At 43.9% G+C, this 24,462-nt stretch overlaps 1 protein-coding gene across 7 annotated transcripts in view; it reads right to left on the bottom strand.

Moving 5' to 3' along the window:
- BCKDHB (branched chain keto acid dehydrogenase E1 subunit beta) overlaps positions 1-24,462 on the bottom strand; it is a 289,790-nt gene that overhangs the window by 255,548 nt on the left and 9,780 nt on the right. For 5 of the 7 annotated variants that reach the window (XM_067011259.1, XM_059083877.2, XM_059083876.2 and 2 more), the window contains exons 2-3: positions 21,153-21,230; positions 19,590-19,658 (exon numbers count right to left, since the gene is read on the bottom strand). In XM_067011259.1, coding sequence (XP_066867360.1) covers positions 19,590-19,658; positions 21,153-21,230 — 147 coding nt within the window. The remainder of the gene's footprint in view (positions 1-19,589; positions 19,659-21,152; positions 21,231-24,462) is intronic. The other 2 variants (XM_067011262.1, XM_067011261.1) reach the window with 1 other exon arrangement.

A 24,462-nucleotide genomic window follows, 5' to 3' on the forward strand; every position in this document is an offset into this window, starting at 1 on the left:
CCGTGCTCCGCAACAAGAGAAGCCACCGCAATGAGAAGCCCGCGCACCGCAATGAAGAGTAGCCCCCGCTGGACGCAACTAGAGAAAGCCCGCAGACAGCAACGAAGACCCAACGCAGCCAAAAGAGTATTTGTAAAAAATAAAAAATAACTAACTTGCCTACCAACCAGGATCAAATAAGATAAGGCATATGTAAGTGCTTTGCAAATCATAAGGTATTATAAGAATGTAAATTATTATCAGGATAGTGGTAATGAAAACAAAACGAAGAAAGGGTTTGAGCGACAGTACAGAATCAAAGGGATTTAAGTGTTGTTAGCTGAGAAGCCCTAAGGGTTGGCACTGAGAGGTACTGGGGGCCATAAGCCGTCTTCAAGACCCCCGACCATCTGGAGGGGCCCACTCAGCACAGCAGCCCAGCTAGCAGGTGTCAAGGGCACGTTGGGTCACTCCACAATGAATACTCTCTCCACTTGGGGTGGGACGGGGAAGCAAGGTCAGTCACGGTGGCAGGGTCGGGACAGGCAATTCTCAGCGATGAACTAAAATCTTGTTCCAGGGGCAGGACCACGGAGAGGCGCAGCTGGAGGCTGGCACACACCTTCATCCAAAGACCGAGGTTCACCTCCTCCACCCGGGCGGAGGAGGGCTACACGTGCCCAGCCACCGCTAACCTTCCGCAAGAGATCGCCTGTCGTGCTGATCGCTGCACGACGCACGCAAACGTCAAATCGCTATGCAGTACGACGGAAACTAACACACGATCGTGTTACATCAACTACACTTCGATTAAAAAAAGAACAGCAACAACACAAAAGATGTCCCAGGAGTGAGAATGAAGGGCTGACAAGCAAGGACAACTCCTGGTTTGAGGAACAAATGCTCTACGGCCGCAGCTGTGTACGTGCAGAGGCCTGGAGACGGTGCAGGGCACGGGCTGAGCCCGAGGGGCCCACAGCCTTCCAACGCACTGCTTGGCCACGAGGGCCAGCTGATGCTAACAGATTGCAGTGCTATTTAAGCAGACCTCCACTTGGAAGCCCTGGCTCCGCACCACCCCACGGACGGGATGTGGGCAAAGCAACGTCCGGTCCTGAACTATGTGCTTGTTCACCAGGCATGTGAGTAAGACCCTTACACACAATGATCCACAAAGGTAACCGTGTCACCCCGGCAGAACGGGACCAACTCAGCACCGCAGAGCCCCGGGCAACTGCAGGAATCGCCCAGCACTGACTCTGACGGGGGCTACGGGCCCACAGGAGACCAAGCACAAGTAGTAATATATCAACCGCCGGTAGTTTAACACTTGGGCATAAGCCGAAGTTTTGTTTCTGAGCGTGATCAATGCGAGTTAAGGAGACAGAATTCCCACTTACAAGATCACCTTGTCTTTATACAAAACTGAATTTAAACAAATGTAATCTGAATGCCTGGGTTTTAGGGGATATGTACTATACAACTCTCTGAGCTTAAGTAAGACTGTCCTTTCAGTGACACTTGGAAAGAAAAACACAAAGACTCATTTCAGTCAAACTGATATTGTACTATGTCTCAAAAGAAGAACCACAGTTTCACCATGTAAGGAAGAAGATGACCTATTTGGTTCTACCTTTCATTATAATCAAATCGACACATTTACTGATGAAACTATACAAATTTATTAAGCGAAGCTACTTGAAATGTATTGAGAGTCTAGAGTGTTATTTAGAGAAATACACACTAAAAACGCTTTTTCAAATAAACATACACATAGCTGATGCTGGAATAAACAGATTCCAATAAATGAATACAATAAGTATTCCGGAATAAACCTGTGATGACTTCACTGTGCTTGAATACAACCAAAGCTGTTTTTCCAGATCATCAAAGGAAATATTTTCATCATCCTTGTGATACCAGCTGGAAGCTCAGGGCAAGCCATCTAAAAAAAAATTTTTTTAATCTTCTTTCATTTATATGGAAATGAGATGTTTCCTAAAACATATCCGTACCCAGCACCTACGTCAACACCAGAGCTCAAAGCACACAAATTCCTCCAGCTGACTCCTGCCTAGAAGGGCACACAGCACGCGACGACATCCTTGTGCGTCATTCACCCAGGAGGACATTACCGAGCTTTCCATTTCAATTAACCTGCCTCGCTTTATAAATAGCCTAAAGGTCCCTATCTAAATAGGCTGGTGCCCTTTTCTCAGAAGCAAAGGGAACAGCATGACAAAGAAGCACAAAAAAGTAAATGAACTTTCCCCTTCGTAAATAGGAGAAAGTCGACGTTAAACCAATTCTAAGTCCGAACTGAAGAGCTATTAATAAAATAAAGCTCAAGAGAATGAAGGACCAGTTTTAACCAGAAAATAAACAACATTCACTAACTCTTATCAGCTCTTTTTACAGTATCTGTGAGTCACAGGGCTAGAGAAATAATTCAAGGTCCACATACACAGAGAGCTAAACGCAGATACCATAATTACAATCCTTAATATGGTCCCCACAATAATACAGTTTAAAAGCCCCAGATGATTGACGTTCAGCCAAAAAGAGGTTAGTGTTGCAGATTCAATGATACCGTTCTCTTCTAAATCTGAAATGTTTAATAATTTTTATAACCCACAGCGTTATCATTTCTTTTGCTAGCTCTAGATATTTTGTCCTCTAAAATCAATGATTATGAACAAAACCTGCACATCACTTCTACAATCTAAGTACTTGTGTACGGCACTTTTATAGTTCACACTTCAACGATAATAAAGCAGAATCAGTAAACATCAATGGAATTTATCAAAAAGTAGAAAATAACCGGTATAGATCATTAAGCAGAGTCGTGAACCCGTGAATCCATCTAATACCCACTGTGCGGGAAAACACAGATGTTCACCACAACAATCTCAGGTAAAAGAGACCTTCATGTATATGTGCCACACATATACGTACACACGTGTCATCCGGGCAATACTTAATAAGCTTCCCACGGTGACATCCCACATGCAATCAGAGCAGTGACCCGCTCGCTGAAACATCTAGGACACAGTCAAAAACAAAGAATTAAGTTAAATAAAAAAGACTTCTGATTGAAAAGAGATCTGACAAAGTTGACAGACGATCCTGAGAGAGGTCCCTAAGCCCTCACTCACAGCAGCTTTAAAAAAGAATCCCAGCAGAAGAGTTTCCTGGCGTGTAATACTCTTGCTGCGGCAGTTAAATGAATCATCACTTTATCTGCCCCAGTCACGATAACCGGCTGCCCAGTCCTCCCGTCATTCGAGCAATTTCCATTGCTTGGCGCTCTTCTGGGCCTCGTGGGAGACAGGAAGATGAACTGTAAACATAAGTAAAACATGGGACAAAGTAACTCCAAGTATATGAGTTACCGACGCAGGGCTAGATGGAAACAGACGGAATAATCAAGGGGAATTACTTCTAGGTGGTAAAGGCTGAGGAGGAGGAGGAGTTGGGGGGGGGTACAGGTCAGATTTCCGAAGCAGAGGAGGAGTTTCTGAGGGGCAGAAACAGCATCACATAGGCAGAGGGGCCACGGGCAGCAGTGTGGACGCAGCCAACCGTACGGGCGGAAAGACTGAAGTTGGGAAGAAAATTCAAAGCCAGACCGTTTATGATCTTAAACACAAGCTAAGGAAACTGGATTTTACCACTCAACACGCGGAAGATTTGAAGCAAGAAAATACTGTGATCAGAGCTGTATTCTGGAAAAGCTAATCTCGCAGATGTATAGAACACGAACTAGAGGAGGGAAGAGAGTTAGAACAGACTCATGACAAAGATTATAATCACTCAGATCAGAAGTAAGGGGGGCATGTAAAAAAGAAGGAAATCACGCCATTCTCAGCAGCATGGATGGATCTAGAGATGATCATATGCAGTGAAGTAAGTCAGACAGAGAAAGACAAATACCACATGCTATCACTTATATGTGGAATCTAAAGTATGACACAAATGAACTTATCTACAAAACAGAAACAGACTCACAGACATAGAGAACAGATTTATGGTTGCCAAGGGGGAGGGTGGGGATGGGAGGCTGGGATCAGCAGATGCAAACTATTATATAGAGACTGGATAAACAACAAGGCCCTACTGCATAGCACAGGGAACTACGGTCAGTGTCCCGTGATAAACCGTAATGGAAAAGAAGATAAAAAAGAATGTGTATTTTTATATAACTGAATCACCTTGTTGTACGCCAGAAACGAACACATTACAAGTCAACTATACTTCAATTTAAAAATTTTTTTTAAGAAAAGGAAGTAAGGAGGGAGCGAACTCTGCCAATCACAGTAGAAACAGTAGTGAGAGAAACCCCAAGACAGAACCATCAGAACCCGATAGCTCTGAAGTTTTCAATCTGGCTTGTTTCAAGAATCCATAAGCAGGATCCAATAGGCAGCCTGAAAGTCACCACACAGAATGACATGAAAGGGAAATAGTTGCTCCCTGATTTAAAACCAATATGCATACATTCAAAAGGACACGTTTCACTTGAAATAAACTGGATTAATACTTTTTAAATGGCAGATCCATTTTCAAACAAAAGGTTGGGGGGAAAGCCAGAAAGTATCACAATGTGTAACACGATGAAGCCTTCGGTTTGGTCCAAACCAGCTGGCCAGCCAAAACAAGCAATGGTACAGGGTACAACCCAATGTTTCAGAATTAAAGAAATCTATATTCTGCACGCTCTTACAGGATAATCATACCTCCTCAAAGCTTCAGTCATCTAATCTATTTCTTACCTCACTTTTCCAGGAAAATTGCTTTTATTTTTTTAGGTCACAAGTCACGGATGGCCTTCCAGTTGCATAGCCAATGGAAACTTTGCAGTCAATGTTTCAATATTTAACCCCTGACAATTGCTCTAAATCCTTTACTCTCCACCTGCAAAGAATCACAAGTCCTATCAAGTGTCCCTGATTAATTCTTCACTGACCCCCTTCCTGACTCCATCTTTCCTCCACTGCCACGGTTTAGACTCTCATTACCTCTCAGATAGAGGCAGTGGTTCTCAAACTGTGGTCCTCAGACCAGCAGCAGCATCTGGAAACTCACTAGAAGTAAAACTGCTTGGGCCCCGCCTGAGAACTAGGGAATCCGGAACTTTGGGGATAGCAGCTGGTAGCCTGTGATGGGGTAAGTGATGCGTACTAAAATGTAAGAACCTCTGTGATCAGCAATCACCCCACTCCTGGTCTGCCTGCCTTTAGTCTCCCAGCTCCGCAAGGCTGCGGCCGCAGTTAGGTCCTAAATGACCAATTTGATTATGTCACTTACCAGCTTCCACAACAGGATTCAAAACAGGTGCACCCTTTTTAAACAGAAAATAGACTTCAAACGTTAACTTAAATTTGCATTCTAATGTTAGTTGAACTTGCATACACATGGAAGTTTTATAAAACTAGCAATATCCCTTCTACTTCTCAAGGACAGATATTAGAATAATTTCTTTCACGGAGAACACAAAACCAGTACATGCAACAACATTAGTTTGAAATCAGATTTTCCTGAAGCTGTATCACAATGTCAGCTTTCTTCACGGGAAGATGAGGTCTCAGGCCTGGTTCTTCAAAGGTTCTGGAACCTTGAAGAAGTGACTTAACCTCTCCGGGCCTCAGTGTCTACATCTGCAAAATGGGATTAGAGCAGAACAAATTTCACAGAACTGTGAGGACTAAGTGAACCAATTTATGTAAAGTTCCTAGAACAGGGTTAGGCACGTAGAAAACATGGTTAAGAGTTTGTAGCGGGCTTCCCTGGTGGCGCAGTGGTTGAGAGTCTGCCTGCCGATGCAGAGGACACGGGTTCGTGCCCCAGTCCGGGAAGATCCCACGTGCCACGGAGCGGCTGGGCCCGTGAGCCATGGCTGCTGAGCCTGCGTGTCCGGAGCCTGTGCTCCGCAACGTGAGAGGCCACAGCGGTGAGAGGCCCACGTACCGCAAAAAAAAAAAAAAAAAAGAGTTTGTAGCTACCGTTATCACCATCACCATATCATCACTGATAATATTAAACTTAACAGAGCAAACACCTGTATGAATAGGCATAGTACTGACCACAGGTCATTCCCCAATATTCATTCTCTCTTTCTTCTACAGTAACAGAACCCCGGAGTTTTAGCCAAGCACGTATCCACACACCTTAAAGACTACATTTCCCAGCCTCCCTACACGTAGCTGGTCAACATCTACCCTCTCCAGGGAGCATTAACCTCCAGGATTCTGCCAGGTGGTGAAGGGACAATGCTTTGGTCTACCAAGTGTACTGGATGTTCTTAAAGGCGGGAACTATAGGTTAAAAATTTTACTATCTTCTAGAACAGTAGTTCTCAAACTTGACTGCACATTTGAATCACCTGGGGACCTCTGAAAACTCCAACACCCCGGCCGCAGCCCAGACCAGTAACTCAGAATCTCTGGGGTGAAACGGAAGCATCAGTATTGTAGCCTACAGGCACGGCTGAGCAGCAGTGCTGGGCAGTGAATAGCGTGGCTGCCTGGAGACCTACGTCAGACACGCGTCCCACATACGTACACACCCAAAGAAACTGATGAAGCTGCCAGGTAACAGCAGCTCCAGAATATCTATGCGGGAGAAGCATTCTAGTTAGAGACTAAATGCAGATGACTTGTTTTGATCTTCCACTTTCATGGTTAGCCCACCATTTTTACTTAGATTGTATGTATGCATGGGGTGGTTGGGAGAACTGGTAAAGATTAAAGATGCCTCAAGCACCACTGATACCACCATGCTAGCAGAGTCAGGGACCACAGATCCATGTCACTGCACCATCAACAGAACCTCTTCGTTTCCTTCCTTTGGCTGTTCTCCAGAGGCTGGACACCAGTCCACTTATGGCTGCACACAGAGAAGAGGACAGGCAAGGCAATACAGTTACTAACTGCTAAATAAAGCCTCCACCAGAGGGACCCACAAGAGGAAAAAAGAAAATACACCAAAGCCTAACAGCTGGGCCCGATCCCTTAGTGGTCCTGCAGAAATTAGGGAGGGAAGGGTCCTGCTGTTGAACAAAGACCTCCCAACATGAGCCCACAAACAGACACACATCATGCCAGAAGGGAAGCTGCAGCAATAAAACTGGGAAAGGAAATCCTGGTATGTGAGACTCTTCTCCCACTGAAAGCCGTGTACCTATCTACAGCTCTTCCAAAGGACCATGTCTATTCTCTGATCCTATAATTCCCTGGACCACAGAGATTTTTCTGAGAGAAAGGGGAGTGGGGTGGAAACAAGGGACAGCAGTAGCACTCCATGGCCACCAGGAAGGACTGTTCAGGAACTTGGCGCTTGCTCCCTTGGTAAAATGAATCACCTAAGGATCGCCCAGCCTGGGAACACTGGGAACACATTTTACTGAAAGTTTACTTTACCGAAATCCTTAAGCATAATGGGAGCTAAAGCTGAGCGGTGAGCTGCCTTCTGCCTGCAGAAAGAAATAGCAGGAACTAGGTAAGAAAGCGAATAAAGGTAATTTGGCAAGAACTGAGTGAGTGCAACGCTTCACTGAGACTATTTGGCTCAAATCCTGCTTCTAAGTATCTGAGAGAAATCAGGTGAGACTGTGTAGGTTAGAGGTTCCTGGTTCCCCACCTGAGTCACTGTCAAGAGAGTGTGGGGTGAAGGAAGCCATGTAAAAGAACACAACCGGGGCTTCCCTGGTGACGCAGTGGTTGAGGGTCCGCCTGCCGATGCAGGGGACGCGGGTTCGCGCCCCGGTCCGGGAAGATCCCACGTGCCGCGGAGCGGCTGGGCCCGTGAGCCGTGGCCGCTGAGCCTGCGCGTCCGGAGCCTGTGCTCCGCAACGGGAGAGGCCACAACGGTGAGAGGCCCGCGTACGGCAAAAAAAACAAAAAAAAAAAGAACACAACTGGTGCAATGAACGGATGCCACGGTATCTAACTTTTTCCACTTTTTGTATAAAGGTTAAATACTGCGAGCAGAGTTGTGACCTTGATATATCCGTACAGAATAATTGAAAGCTGGAAGGTCCTTGGGCAGAAACTCTGTAGAATATTTAACAAAGGAAAAGTTGCCTTCTTCAGGCAAATGACTCAGCTGGACTTGGGAATTTGTTCAGAACGCTGTGGAACGTTTTAATGTCGATCGGTGTTTAATTTAGATTTGAATTGATATAATGGGTTTATGCCAGTGCATATGTTCCTTTCTCCATCTGATTACCGAACTCACACGTTCCTAAAGTGAGGTAAAAAGGTTCCTTTTGGGTTTTGAGGAACCTTCCCTTTTTAAAGAACAAAATGCTCAAGTTCAGAGTCTACAGATTCTTGCTTAATTAAGAATGTAATACTGTGTTTGTGTGTGTTCCCTTTTGGCTTAGAAACAAGTTTCTTTGTTTCTGCTGGACTCCAAGCTGGCAGCAACCAGAAGAGAAAAAGATGAGGATTAAAAGGAGCAGCCGGCCCAGAAGCAGAGATAAGAGAAGTCTCCTATTACCAACTTGGCCGAAGTGTCCAGAAAGCCAAAACGACAGAAAAAGAATCCTTTGGCTAATTTTAAGTCTGGCCCCATGCCACCACTTCTGGCTGCTGGCCAGAGGCCCTCAGGGGGGGCGGGGCTGACAGGATGCCCCCGGAGAAGGTCAGGCGTTGCACCGCTGAAGCTGCCTTTGGGTGTAGCTGCTCAGCGGGAAACCAAGACCTATTTTGTCCCACAGGTTTCCCAAGTGATTCCCTAGCACAGGACATTCACCAACATGTACCCAACTGACCCACCCATCCCCTCTGCCAACCTAAGCAACTGAGACCCCTCCACTCAACGGGGACGGAAAACAAAGCACTGGGCTCCCACCTCTATGGCCTCGCTCCACAAGGATCTCGCAAATGGCAATGAAGGCTGTCCGTGGTCCACGCGGGGCTGTTTGCACCGGCTACTCCCAACTTGACCGGAAAGTCACTGTTCCTTGTGAACTGAATGATCCTGTGACTCTATGACCGCATGCGAGGTGCTCACCAGTGGAATTCCGATTAGAACCGAAGCACAGACTGCCGAGCGATGTAACAACCTGCACGTTTAGCCTCAAACCTCCTGAGCCAGGTAAGCGACAACAATGGCTCCACATCCAAGCCTGTAAAAGTTAAGTTGCCATATAGCTGCCGTGCCACCAGCCATGCTACTTTTAGAAGAAAGAGCAGCTCTTTCTCAGTTGTAACGCAAGGGGTTTGTGATCTGTTTCCTTAAGATAAACAGAAGAGAGTGTGGGAGAATCCGGGGATTGCCAGACATTCAGCAATCGAACCGCCCGCCCGTGTAAAAATGGCTATACTGGTCCCCTTCCGCCCCTGATCATTTCTGGGATCTAAAAAGAAGAGCCTTATAATTCGAAAATTAGACTTGAATCCAATGAGCAACAATTCTGAACCCATGAAAAGTAAAGTTAAAAAAAATAATAATAATAAAAAATAACGCTTGCTTCAATGTGTAAATATTAGAAAGTGAGCTGTCCCAACTAAAACAATTAAAAATGTCCAGAGCATCCAAATCCAGGAGATACTAAATGCTGAAGAAAAAAGCTTGTGTTTTTTCCCCTCTAGAAGAGGATTTTTTTATGACCCAGCACCAGATTTAGAATGCTAACACAGAGACAACACCCCTAATATCAAATGGACAGATGAGATAGGTCATACTTGACAGTGAAAATATAAAATAAGAGACCTTTTGCTCACTCTTGATCTATGTTGTTCTTGATATAGTTTCATGTTTCAAATTCTTAATTATGATGTTTAAAAAGATACATGAATCAATTTTATACTTTCTGACAAGAACGATCTAGATTCCCATTTCTCCTGGTCTACTTTAGCCCAAGCCCATCTCCTAAGTCCCTGGTGCCGCTCACATCTCATCATTTTAAAAGCCTGCCATTGCCAAACAGGGTTGAGAAAAACTGGCTTAAGGGCATTACACTCTGATGCTTAAAATGTCAAACAGAACACCTGTTAGCAGCTCTAACATTTATTATTTAATCAACGAAGGAAAAAAACAAGTCAAAGCACCAGCTGCCACCTCAGGACAATTTAATGCACTAATCAAAAAACTTGTTCACAAGAGTCACAAAAAGAATTGTTAAAAACTTTTTAATATGGCTTATCGATGACTAGCTGCTTCTTACCTCATGAATAATCAAAACCCCTGAGCTTTGTTTATTAAAATTCCTTATACATTCCTTATATTTCTCATGTTTTTATATCAATGAGCTGCTCATTTATAAATAAGAAGGAAAAACAATGTAGTGCCAAAAGCTCAGAATTGGCTTCTGGGTCTGGCTCACCGGGCAACTGGATAACATCTGACCTCTCAGAACTTCAGTGTCTACATTATGTGGAGAAGAACTAGATCGATGTTTCTCAACCTCAGAGCTACTGACACTGGGGTTCAGATCATCCTCTGTTTCGAGGGCTGCCCTCTGTAGCAGAGGGCAGCTAACAGCATCTCTGACCTCTGCCCTCTGCGTACCAGCAGCAACCCCCCCCACATCGTGACAACCAAAAATGGCTCTAGACATGGCCAAATGCCCCCAGAAGAGCAAAACCACCCCCAGCTGAGAAGTGCTGGACTAGATTTATACTCAATTTCTCTCCAGCCCTGATACCCTACAAAATAAATACCTTACCCTCTTAAATGTTATTTGTTAAGCCACTGGTCAACAGGCCTACTGTGAGGATACTCAGTTTGATTTTTAAAGAAATTGAAATACAGTGACTGTCTGCACCAATTCTAATTTTAGCAGATTCTAAAACCGTTTTTTTTTTTTTTACAATGAAAATTCACAAAAGGACATTGAAGCAATATATAAGGGAAACTAATATAAAGTATATGCCAATAATATCTTCATCCCATGTTTGAGAGTAACTCTTTCAACTGGATGAAAAGAAAGGCATTTAACATGTTCTTTAACTAGTTTTCCCACATGTGTACTTTCAGTAGATGAAGGAGCCTTATAAGAACAGGAGCAATTTAAAGTGACTGACTTTTAAGAAGAGAGAAAAACACAGCTACCCTCAAGCCTTTTAAAATATTTTTTAAGCATATTAGAAAAAAAGTTTACACCACCTTATGAATTCCTGTTTTTACTCCAAATTCATGGAAGAGTTAGGTATCTTACAATCTATATCTGGTATTCCATTTGCCCTGAAGTCATAAATGTATATACTTCCATAGGGGAAATAAACCTACTCCTGAAGAACTATCATTAGTTTACCAAGTTTTTGTTTGTTTGTTTGTTTGTTTTTCACTAAAATTAGTTTCAACTGCCCAGAGGCCAAACCCCATCTCACAGGTTACCATTATTCAGTGGAACCTGACACAAAATACAAGAGTATGATTATTACTCAAGTAACCCTTTCTTTGTTGGAGGAACATATAATGCAAGGTCACTTTTTCTGTTGAAGATTTTCATTTCCTAATTCCGGTGAAAGTATAAGACTTGTCAAAAGATTTTGCCTTCAGCCTCCACATTTAAAACTTATCATACTGGAAAAGGGATTTCTTAAGAGAAAATTAAGAAACACACTACTATATATTAAAATAGACAGCCAATAAGGACCTACTGTAGAGCACAGAGAACTCTGCTCAATATTCTGTAATAACCTATATGGGAAAAGAATCTGAAAAACAATGAATGTATGTATATGTATAACTGAATCACTGTACACCTGAAACTCACGCAACATTGTAAATCAACGATACTCCAATAAAATTGAAAAAAAGAGAGAAAAAAGTAAGTGCCTAATGTAGCCCATGGTTCTAAGATGACATAACGATTGTTATCTTCATAAAACCTCTACATGTAAAGGAAATCGAAGCATAAAGCAAATGTGTTCCTCTCTTTAAAAAAGATAAAAGCATAAAGAATACTTAAACGTGTACTTTCACTTTACTGATGAGGATACTGGGGCCCAAAGTCAACTCCCCGATATTGGCAGATTACAGACAAAAACTCGCCTTCTCCACATGCCTGTCCTAGTTTTCCTTCCTGAGTTCAGTGTCTTAAAGTATCTGGTTTTACAATTTCTCTGATGTTTACATAAGAAAGCAAGTAAGTGGTTATATTCGTTTTCCCAAAGCTGCTAGGACAGGCCGCAGTCGTGGCGGCCAGGCATGAAGAGAGCAATGGAAAAGCATCAAATCCCATGAAAAGGCAGACGTTTAGGCCCGTGGGTTAATTCGGCAAATCCTCTGCTGTTCCTTTTCTCACCTGAGTTTCCTCCGATAAGTGGAACAAAAGAGAGCCTCGGGGACCACCGTCCAGCCACATTCACTGCAGTACAGGATAGGGGTAAATAAAAACGTGCCCCGAACCTGACACACCAAAGTCTTACTTGAATAAAACATACACAAACACTGTCTCATACAGAGAATGACAGTAATGAGGGCAGATTTTGTACATGACGTGCAGACTCCGTCTCAGTGACTTACAGAAATGAAAGGATGTGTGGAATTCAACATCAAATCACACCCTACGCTAAAAATCAACCGCCTTTAATGGCTCTCTCCCATCCCCTGCTTCCCTAGAACTTCCCCCAGTCTCAACCACTGTTCCTGATCAAGGGATCCCCTCCCCTAAAAAGGTTAAAAATGCCATGTGTTTATGAGGCTACGGCTCTTCTACTTTCAATTTCCGAGCACTCCCTTTATTTTGTTCTGTCAAAGGACGAGGAAGGAGAAACGCAGTTCGGTGATGCTAAACTCACACTCATCTGTGTTACCTGGGGTACAGAAGAGCTCTACCTCCCTTCCTTTTTTTTAAAGCAGCATTGTCCCTAATGAGTCAGTTCCTTCTTTTTAATATTAAGTAGTATTCAGCGTCACAATATTATGTCAGTAACCTGTAATCCTTCAAATTCTCCCTTCTGGTGGGATTTAAAACTCTTCTCTGCAGTTCCAGAGTATTGATACAAGGCCAGCAGAGACAGTCTCATTTCAAAGTGTAGGCTGCCACCTACTGGCTGAGCCCTTCTCAACATCCAGCTCTCCCCAGAAAGTGAATCAATCGCCCCCACAAGAGGTTTGCTTGCTATGTCATTCCATGCAATGTATTCAACTGTATCAGCATAATCTTTTTCATTCTTTTCAATACAAAGTCTTTAAACAACTAGGATTTACTGTAGAGCACAGGGAACTATACTGAATACCTTGTAATCAACTATAATGAGAAAGAATCAAAAAAATATAGATTTGTACATATAAATATGTACAACGGAACCGCTTTGCCGTACACCTGAAACTAACACAATATTGTAAATCAGCTGTACTTCAAAAATTTTTTTAATTAAGTAAATACAAATTTTTTTAACTTCAAAAAGAGACTACTAAGCCAAGCATTCTTGTGTATAGCTTAAAATTCCCAGCCTATACTCAAAAGAGCAGAGCATTATTTTTTAAAGATGTGCTATTTCTTAAATACACAAAAAGTTCTGTGTGGATAGATTTCTCTTCACCATTTCCTTTGTTCTTCACTCCTGAAAACGGAAGCTCATTTCCTCTTAGAGAAAGTGGCGGTGATCAACCTGGAATTATTCACAATTTGAATTCATAGTCCTAAAACTAGTGTAAAACTTCACAACAGCTGCTGACAAGAAAGCTAAGAATTAATTAGCCGTTAATTAGCCCAACCCCTTGTCATGCAGACATAAATCTTCCAGCGCCTTCTATGAGCAGTGGGTTTTTTCTAGTGAGAGCTGGTTTCTCCCTGTTTTAAGCTATTTTTAAAGAAAATCAGACCAACTAAAAAAATCACTAAAGGGAGATAAGGAAACCCCCTTTCAGAGGCAGCAGCCACTGTCTCGGTGACAGAGTGAGGGGTAAATACACCCAACAACATTCACTCCGTAAGTACTGCATGATGCTATATTAGGAGCTAGGGATGAACCCACGATTTAAACGTCTATTTCCTTTGAGGAGTTGTCTGGTACAGAGATCTCGTGGGAAGACAATTACAACATAATTTGCAATATGTAAAAGGTGTAAAATCTGGACAGTGATAAAGTAGTGACTGAAGGTGAAATAGAGAATTTCTAGGGAATTCCCAAGGTTTCCCAGGGAACCAGATGGGAAAGAGAGATCCAAATAGCATGTGCAAAGGAAGAGAGATGAAAAACACAAGGGCTTAGGGAAAACGTCCCATAATTCAATATTAATGAATAAAGTGAATGAGGCCAGGTAGGTAGGGAGGGAGGGAGCAGATCTCAAAGTGTTTTGCATATTCTGCCAAGAAATGTGCATTTCAGCATGATCTCACTGGCAACAGGCAGTGAGTGACGGAAGGGAGCGCGATTACAAAGAAAAGCAGTGAAACTGTCCGAGCAGGGATGATTAGGGATCCGAAGCCAAACTCCAGGGCAGTGAGAACGGAAAGGAGAGGCCATATTAAAGACAAACTCTACACACGGCACTATACTCAATACTTGTAAGGGAAAAGAATCTGAAAAAGAATATATGTGGGTGTGTGGGTGTGTAACTGAATCAGTTTGCTGTACACCTGAAACTAACACAACATTGTAAGTCAACTATACTTCAATAAAAAAATAATAAATAAATTTTTAAAAGTAACATTCTAGGGACTTCGCTGGTGATGCAGTGGTTAAGAATCAATCCACCTGCCAATGCAGGGGACACGGGTTCGAGCCCTGGTCCGGGAAGACCCCACATGCCTCGGAGCAACTAAGCCCGTGCGCCACAACTACTGAGCCTGCGCTCTAGAGCCCGTGCTCTGCAACAAAGAGAAACCACCGCAGTGAGAAGCCCGCGCACCGCAACGAAGAGTAGCCCCCGCTCGCCGCAACTAGAGAAAGCCCGCACATAGCAATGAAGACCCAATGCAGACAAATAATAAATAAATAAGTTCATTTTTTTAAAAAATGTAAAAGTAACATTCTAAATTGAAAAAGAAAAAAAAGGCAAATTCTGAAGATAAAATCGTAGGACCTGACCGGACATGGAGAATGAGAAAGAGAGAGGTGAATGGTGGTATACTCACCAAGATAGGAAATGTAGTAGGAGGCAAAGACTTGCTGGAGGATATAATAAATTCAGCTGCGTTTGAAAAGTCTGGAAACGCTGAGTCTGAAAGGACTCGAACACCGAGTCTGAAAGGACTTGAACACTGAGGAGAAGAGTATGCAGGGGTGTGGGGCTGAATCCACAGAGATGAAGCTCAGGCCAGAGGTCTAGACCAGAGATAGAAATTCGGAAGCCGCTAGTGTGTGAGCACAGGTGACAGGAATGAAACGTCCTGGATGAGAACCTGGGCAGAAGCCACGAGAAGACCTGCCAGCTTTGTTAAGCACGTGGGACGCCACCACGCTGGCCCAGGCAGGGCAAAACAGTGAGGGCTAGAAACTGCTCAGCGTAGATACAGATAAGACTAGTTACCAAAGCGTAATGTGGGGCTTCCCTGGTGGCGCAGTGGTTGAGATTGCGCCTGCCGATGCAGGGGACGTGGGTTCGTGCCCCGGTCCGGGAGGATCCCACGTGCCGCGGAGCGGCTGGGCCCGTGCGCCACAACTACTGAGCTTGTGCTCTAGAGCCGGCGAGCCACAACTACTGAGCCCGCATGCAACGACTACGGAAGCCCACGCACCTAGAGCCCATGTCCCACAACAAGAGAAACCACCGCAATGAGAAGCCCACGCGACGAAGAGTAGCCCCCGCTCGCCGCCACTAGAGAAAGCCCGCGTGCAGTAACGCAGACCCAACGCAGACAAAATTATTTATTTGTTTATTTATTTTTTAAAAAGAAGTGTGATCCAGCTTTTGGTTTCCAGTCCCACATGTAAGGAGCTGGGCAGTTGCCACTCCACCCTAACAAGTAAAAAGCTCAATAGACTAAAATCGACAACTCTTCTTGGCTCCTTAGAGAGGTGAGGACATAGGGCAAACCGCTGCCCCCAAGACTTGACAGACGGACGGGTGAATACAGGGAATCTCAACTCCTGCTGGGGCAGGAAACCCGGGCTGTAATTGATGAATTGCTGGAGGTTCTGTGTGGACAAGTCTGAGAGTTAAAACTTCCAGGGACCAAGTCGCAGGGACTCCCCACAATTTTGTGAGGCTTACCTCCAGCAGCTCAGTGAGGTTTCCACAGTAAATGTCGGAGAAAATCCCCTCGTGCTTCCAGCAAGGGAAGTGAACAAGGAACCCCTCTGAAATATGCCAGAGCACTCGCTCCTCAAGTAAAAGTCATACAAAACTAGTTAACCAGAGCCCAACCTACTGGGTATATCACCAGAACCCAGCTGACCTGGGGGAAGGGAAACACCCAACTCCAGCTCACGCTCCTGCCTGAGGCAGGGAGAAAAAAAACTGAGAAATGTTTGTGCAGTTCACAGTCCAGGGGCACAGGCTCACTGAAGACAAAGCTCATCATAGGATGATAGAACACCTCCCCTCTGCCCACACCTCACCACGGCATCCCTGAAGGCCCACTGACAGCAGTTCCTTTTACCCAGTGCATCACGTCTGGCTACCAAGAAAAAAAATTACAAGGCACACCAAAAGGCAAAAGACACATTTGAAGAGACAGCGCAAGCATCATTACCAGACGTGGCAGGGATGCTGGAATTATTCAGACTGGGAATTTAAATGATTAATATGCTAAGGTCTCTACTGGATAAAGTAGACAGCAATGCACGAACAGATGGGCAATGTAAACAGAGATGAAAATCCTAAGAAAAAAAAAAAAGCATAGTTCTGTGTTTTAAATATTAGTTAATATATTCAAATATATTCAAATATATTCAAATATGGTCTAGAAGTGTACACAATACCAAGATACACAGAGTGGTTTTCTCTAGGTTATCTCTGGTAGTTGGGGCAATTTTTATTTTCTTCTTTACGCTTTTCTACATCTTCCAAATTTTCTACGATGCATATGCATTTTGAATTCAAATGTATAAAGGTTTTTAATTTCTTTTTTATGATCTAAAATCTCTAGGAGTCAGAATTAGCTGGAGAGAACTGAGATAGTTTGAGATAGCTGAGATTGGTCCAAGTATCTCAAACTCTGAAGAGCTGTTAAAATAGACAGCTAGGGCCTCCCTGGTGGCGCAGTGGTTGAGAATCCGCCTGCCGATGCAGAGGACACGGGTTCGTGCCCCGGTCGGGAAGATCCCACATGCCGTGGAGCGGCTGAGCCCGTGAGCCATGGCCGCTGAGCCTGCGCGTCCGGAGCCTGTGCTCCGCAAAGGGAGAGGCCACAGCAGTGAGAGGCCCACGTACCACCAAAAAAAAAAAAAAAAAATAGACAGCTAGGAGAAAGAAAGCAGAGGGACAGGACCCAGAAAAATGAAACTGCTGTAAAGGAAGGGAAAAGAACAACCTGAGAGTCCCTGCTAAGTGGGATGGGACACTTGGTTTCCTGGATTCAACTATGGTTTCCTGGATGCAAGGATAACCTCAGAGAAGAGTGGAACAAGAAGAAACAACAATTAGGAAAAAAAAAAAAAGTCTTAAGGCCCCTCACTCCTTCCTGCACACAGGAGATTTACAGGGCAGCGGCAAAGGTAAGACAGTAGGCAGCTATCAACTCCACCCCAAACTTAACTGCTTTGATTTCCACATTAGATAAAGCTGAGGAAAAAAAGAAAGGTCAAAGCACCTCAAAGTCACCCGCAACAGGAAGAGGCTGAAACGCATTCCTTACAGAGGAATACGCATTCTATGAGGGTTTTATTTTTATTTATTTATTTTATTTTTTTTGCGGTACGCGGGCCTTTCACTGTTGTGGCCTCTCCCGTCGCGGAGCGCAGGCTCCGGACTCGCAGGCTCAGCGGCCATGGCTCACGGGCTCAGTCGCTCCGCAGCATGTGGGATCCTCCCGGACCGGGGCACGAACCCGTGTCCCCTGCATCAGCAGGCGGATTCTCAACCACTGCGCCACCAGGGAAGCCCTCTATGAGGGTTTTAAGTCTGAGGCAAATGAAATGCTTGAAAGCAACAGGCAGAAATCGATCACATGCCAGGCAAAAGTCACAGACTGGCGGGGATGAAACATGTGGAAGGATAATGTGATGGTTAAGGACAGGCGTCCACTTGGCAAGGTGGTGGTGCCCGGCTGTCAGATCCCAGTCTAAGATATTGCTGTGATGGTATTTTTAGATGTGATTAACATTTACATCTGGAGACTTTAAGTAAAGCAGATTGTCCTTCCTAATGTGTACGGGCTTCATCCAATCACTTGAAGGCCTTAGGAGAAAAGACTTACGGTTTCCCAAACAAGAAAACATTTGTCCCGAAGCCTGCCTGGTTTTCCAGTCTGCTGGCTTTTGCCCTACAGATTTCAGATTTGCAATCCCCACGGTGGTGTGGGCCAGTTCCTTAAAATATAAATCTCTCTTTCTCATTTTCTCTCCCACTTTCTCTCTCTCAATATAGATATAAATACAGGTGGGCTTCCCTGGTGGCGCAGTGGTTGAGAGTCCGCCTGCCGATGCAGGGGACGCGGGTTCGTGCCCCGGTCCGGGAGGATCCCACGTGCCGCGGAGCGGCTGGGCCCGTGAGCCGTGACCGCTGGGCCTGCGCGTCCGGAGCCTGTGCTCCGCAACAGGAGAGGCCACAACAGTGAGAGGCCCGCGTACCGCAAAAAAAAAAAAGAGAGAGAGAGAAAAAAATATAGGTATAAATATAGATATAAGTATAAATATAGATACAGATATATAATACATATACACACATATCTATACACACATAGATATATCCTAATGGTTCGAGTTCTCTGGAGAATCCTATTGCAGATAATAAAAGATGAAATCTATTAACAGAGACCAATAGGGCAGAACCTTGAACTAGAGGCAATGGGACTGAAATGGGCTAAGGTAGGGGACTTCCCTGGCGCTCCAGTGGTTAAGATTCCGTGCTCCCACTGCAGAGGGCGTGGGTTCAATCCCTGGTCGAGGAACTAAGGTCCTCCATGCCCCACGGCGTGGCCAGAACAAAAAATAGCAAAAAAGAGTAATCCATTTTCTTGGGGTTGGGGCTTTCCTGGTGGTCCAGTGGTTAAGAATCTGCCTTCCAATGCAGGGGACGTGCGCTCAATCCCCGATCGGGTAACTAAGATTCCACACACCGCGGGGCAACTAAGCCCATGGGCCGCAACTACTGAGCCCACGCCACAACTAGAGAGAACCCCGCGTGCTGCAATGAAAGATCCCATGTGCCGCAACTAAGACCTGATGCAGCCAACTAAATTTAATTAATTAATTTTTTAAAAAAACAAAAGAAATCGGCTAAGGGGCTAAGGTAGACAGCAATAAGAGGTCAAAGATTCCCAGAGCATGAAGGACATGACAAACAATGTATTTAATGAAGACTATTTTGGAATCTATAATATGTATAATATGAACCAGATCAGAGGGAAGCTACAGTTAGAACACGCTTGGAGGAATCTAAGCCAAAGGAGTCTGTGGGTGGCCACGGAAACGAAAGGAAACGAAAGGAACCCATCCGTACAGTAAGGATACGGCAGACATTTAAACAGGCAAATTTTGTATTTTCAAGATCTTTAAGTGAAAGTTCTACAGGAATACTGCTCATATATAAAGATACTAACTTACCATACTTGTCTCGCAAGCCAACAGTACATCTAAAGACTCCACCAAAGGCAACATCTTCACCAAATATTACTGAAAAACAATGTTTAAAAAACACATTGTGTTTAATAATCCCTACAGGATACTAACAATGAGAAATAAGTAATTTAAATGTTTACATTTTCAATTAGAAAACAGGAATGGACCACAGATCTAAATCAAGGTTTCCCAATTTCGACATTAGGGACACTTTGGACTGGATAATTCTTGTGTCGCACTGGCCTGGCCTGTGCACCGCAGACACAGAGCAGCACCCCGGGTCTCTATCCAGTGGATGACAGGGACCCCACACAGAGCTGTAACAGCCTAAAGTCTGTCTCCAGACGTTGTTCACTGTAAGGGGAGGGGGGAGGGATTAAAATCCCCAGTTGAGAAAGAAACACAGATCTGGAATCTCATCTTGCTTTACCCATGAAGGACACGAGGCCAGAAAAGTAGTAAAGTAATCTAACGAGTCAGAAAGCAAGAGGCAGACTGTGACTCACACGCCAGGCTCCCGAGTCCCTGGGCAGTGGTTTTGTTGCTGTTGCTGTTTTTGTGTTAAATACACGACATACAATGAGAGTCAGCAATTGAAGAGCTGAAGAAACAGCATTTCAAGCTGAGAGAACAGTCACGAATAGGAAAGTGACAGATTGCGTGAAAGAGAAAGGAGGCAAGTATGATACACGTAAGGAGGGAGGCAAAGAACAGTAGAGGTGAAAACTGAGGGGCGCCTTGCAGTAAGGCAAAGAACCAAACAACGGGTGGGTGTTCACAAAGCTGAATCCTAGTCCCATTCAGGCACCTCGTCGGCTTCGTGGACCTCAAGAAAATAACTCACCCTCCTCTACGGGCCTCCATCAGTCCATTCTCATTCAAAACAAAGGAAGGTCTAACCATCTACTAGTCCAGCTCTCACTTCCTCCTAAGAATTAACCTGTTTTTCACTTGACTTTAAAACCAGAGACTCCCAAGTTGAAACCCAAGGTACACTAAATATACATATGAAGTCAAGTCAATCAAATGTAAAAAATAGACAGTGGGACAACTGGCTTTATGTCAGTAATTTAATTTAATAAGATAAACTTACTTATAAAGTTAATTATAAATATTACAGTTATTTCCCAAAAAATCTTACAAGTTGAATGACAACGTATCCCAAAGGAAAGCACAGAATGAAACCTTCATTTTATAAATAGATACCTGAACGAAGTGGTATTTTCCATTTTTTCCTACGTGCTAGAGAAACAGCAGTACATATTCAAAAAATCCAGAAGGTATTAATGTAATATAAGGACCACACATACTATGGGAGAAAGTTAACTTAATGATGCCAGATATATGTGCAAACTAAGTCATAATAAGAGGATTTAAAAAATGTGTTTCATATCATAATTTGATTGTTTAGCCTTAAGCATTTGTTCAGGTCTTTTAAAAATTTCAAGTAGATATAATGTTACCCGTTGAGCTCCAGACAAATATTTCTAGCAAATCTTCAATTCTGAATTAACACGAGTACCACAGTCAAGCACAAAGGAAGTTTACCTGCAGTAGGATCTTTGGCCAATGAGTTATCTAAGGCACTTGTTACTGCCTGGAAGAGATTCATTTTCTGAGTTTGCCCTGTGGAAAAAAAAATTCATGCATTGTAACATATATAAAAAATAACCAGTTTCTTAACTGTTGATTAAAATTTAATTAAAGTCAAGGTAGATGGGACTTCCCTGGTGGCGCAGTGGTTGAGAGTCTGCCTGCCAATGCAGGGGACACGGGTTCAAGCCCTGGTCCGGGAAGATCCCACATGCTGCGGAGCAACTAAGCCCATGAGCCACAACTACTGAGCCTGCGCTCTAAGAGCCCCTGAGCCACAACTACTGAGACCATGTGCCACAACTACTGAAGCCCACGCACTCTAGGACCCACATGCCGCAACTACGGAGCCCACATGCTGCAATTACTGAAGCCCATGCACCTAGAGCCCATGCTGCACAAGAGAAGCCACCGCAATGAGAAGCCCACGCACTGCAACGAAGAGTAGACCCCACTCGCTGTAACTAGAGAAAGCCCACACGCAGCGAGACCCAGTGCAGCCAAAAAAATTTAATTTAATTTAACAAAATAAATAAAATTTTTAAAAAAATAAAGTCAAGGTAGAAAGAAAGGTATAGAATGTATTACACAAATGTACTGAATTATTTACAATGATTCGGGCTCTGTAGAGGATTACAAAAGCAATACAAACTTTAAGACACTTGTTGAGGAGGCAAAATTTAAACATATTAAACAATTTAAAAACGAGTATTAAAAAAAAGGAGGAAGGAACATAACAAAGTTGTACGAAGGTGTGTAGACAATAAAGAAAAGCTATGGAAAGTCAGAAAAGGGAAGCAGCCAGAGGGGTAGTGGTCTGGGAAGACGCCCTGGATGAATCTTAGGAACATAAGCCATAACGAACACACGTGACCCATGTCATGTGTTAAACGTGCCAATAAGAAGAAATGGTCATGGGCCATAGAACAGTGAGGAAGGCTAAAAAAACGTCAGTGCCCAGAACTGCGGGTGCATGGAGAATACTCTAACCCCAGGCCTAAACACACCAGGCTGGCCCTTCCTATTATCTTCTTGCTCCGGCAGAATCTCTGTGAGCCAACCTCTTTCTCCCTAAACGGGCTGCTGAGAGGATTGAATGGAACAATCCATGTAAGGCACTTAGAACAGTACGTGGCACGGTGAGCGCTGAATAAATATTAGCTATTAATTGTCAGACTCTGGTCTGTGAATGCGTCCTTCATCTGGACCTTGGCATTACTCTGAATGGTATAAAGCTTTACTTGGTAAAGTTCCCAATGTTGGAATTCAGAAATACCGCGATTTGGGGGCTTTGGTTTAAGCCTCGGTGCTGCCCGGGGCCCACGATCGCCCCAGAACTGTAGGGTCAGACCATCCACAAATGCGCTACTCAGGGCAGAAAAGGCTTCTGCCTGAATCTGTGACTGTCGTCACGTTACTGCCTGATCCATGCACCTCGACCCACAGCCGTGCTGATGTCAAATCCCTGCAACCCCTGCTGCTTACCCTGACGACTGGCCCATCTAACCTCGGTGAACCCCGGTAGCCCGTGCGTCCCAAAAGCCAAGGTCTCGTTCCCAGGGTGGGTCACACCCATGACTGCTGTTGCCTTCAACCCTGCGGCCAAGAGACACTGGTCAGCCGTCCTCTTCCTGGAGGCCCACCCCTGGGGTGCCCTGGCTCCACAGCAGGCTCCGACCTAGGACACCTGCAACCTTCCATCTTCCTGGCCTTCTCATTCTCCGTCCAGCTCTGGGCTCCCACTGCCTGTCTCTGATCCCTTCCATGCTGTGTAATACCCAGGCTACAGGTCTCGGCGATACCCAGTCAGATCTGCCCTGCTGCCCTCTGAGCCCAGAATAAAGCCTGGTTCTACTCTTAAATTCTACGGGAATTTATTCAAGAAATCACTGTCATATCACCATCACACCCCATGTCCATAATGACTTCATAATTTATTTTTCTAAAAGGCTAAGCCTCTATCGTTTCATAGATGCTTTCCTTAAATCCGTCTCCATTCTATAAAAACTCTTAGAAGGGTTGACTGGTCCCTAGCGTCAGATGATAATCATTTAGGGCAAACTCTTTCCCCAACCACCGTGACATCCCCACTCCTTCACCTCTTTCATACATTTCCTAAAGTAAGATTTTTATCTATGAAAATCGAATGAGGATTTTCATACCTAAGACGCTAGGGAGGATGAAACTGCCTAAACATCTAAACTGGTATTTATTTCAAGTCTGCTGACCATTTGAATTAATACCGAATGCCTCTAAGACATCTCACCACACTGCTGCTTGGCAACTTTCCAGGAAGGAGAAAGCAAAGACTTTAATAATAAAAATCATACAGAGTGAATCTGAAAAGTATTGCTTGATAACCACAAAGAATTTGTTCATCTTGTATGAAAATAATTTACAAGTAAGGGTATCTAAAGGTTATATTTCCATGTGAACACATAATCTTTCCCTCCTGAACACTTTTTTTTTTTCAAATAAAGTCAGAATTTGGGGGTTTTGGATTAACTGCTATTCTACTAGATGCTTTTAAAAGCTTTAAGTGACAATTTTTAGTAGAACAACATCTACTTTTGATTCTTTTTAAATTTGCAGTGAGATTTACGGATGGGTCAGGAAGAAATCACAAGTTATTCAGAGGTAACATCATTTAAATATTTATTTTCCTTAGAATTACTTATTTTCCTGGGGGTTACACCAAAAACTATTGATAAAGTATGCCTAAAGCTCCCTCGTGATAAGATTACCACACCTGGAGCATGTCTAACCAAAGCTGTGCCACTGGTAAGACCTTAAAAAGGAAAAAAGAAAAAGGTCTTGAACACCATACAAAATTATTAAACCCAGTTGCCAAATCACACAATTACCAGTATCCATAACTGGCTGAAAAATTTCAAAGCCAGACTGACGACTCTTCTTCTCCAAGATAAAAAGTTACAACAAAATAAACATACATATACACAGAGCACAATTTCCCAAGCCAAGGATGCAGGCTAAAGGGTACCCATTGGTAAAATGGGGTTTTATGGTTGGAACTGAGCTGCTTACTCAAAACTGTCCTAAGTAGAACACTGTGAAAAAACAGGTCATGATCTGGCCAGTAGGCACATGAAAAGATCTCAACTTCGCTAATTATTAGAGAAATGCAAATCAAAACTACAATGAGGTGTCTGTCACCTCACACCTGTCAGAATGGCCATCATTAAAAAGCCTACAAATAATAAATGCTGGAGAGGGTGTGGAGAAAAGGGAACCCTCCTGCACTGTT

The sequence above is a fragment of the Kogia breviceps genome, chromosome 13 (genome assembly GCF_026419965.1).
Source record: "Kogia breviceps isolate mKogBre1 chromosome 13, mKogBre1 haplotype 1, whole genome shotgun sequence".
Lineage (NCBI taxonomy): Eukaryota > Metazoa > Chordata > Mammalia > Artiodactyla > Physeteridae > Kogia > Kogia breviceps.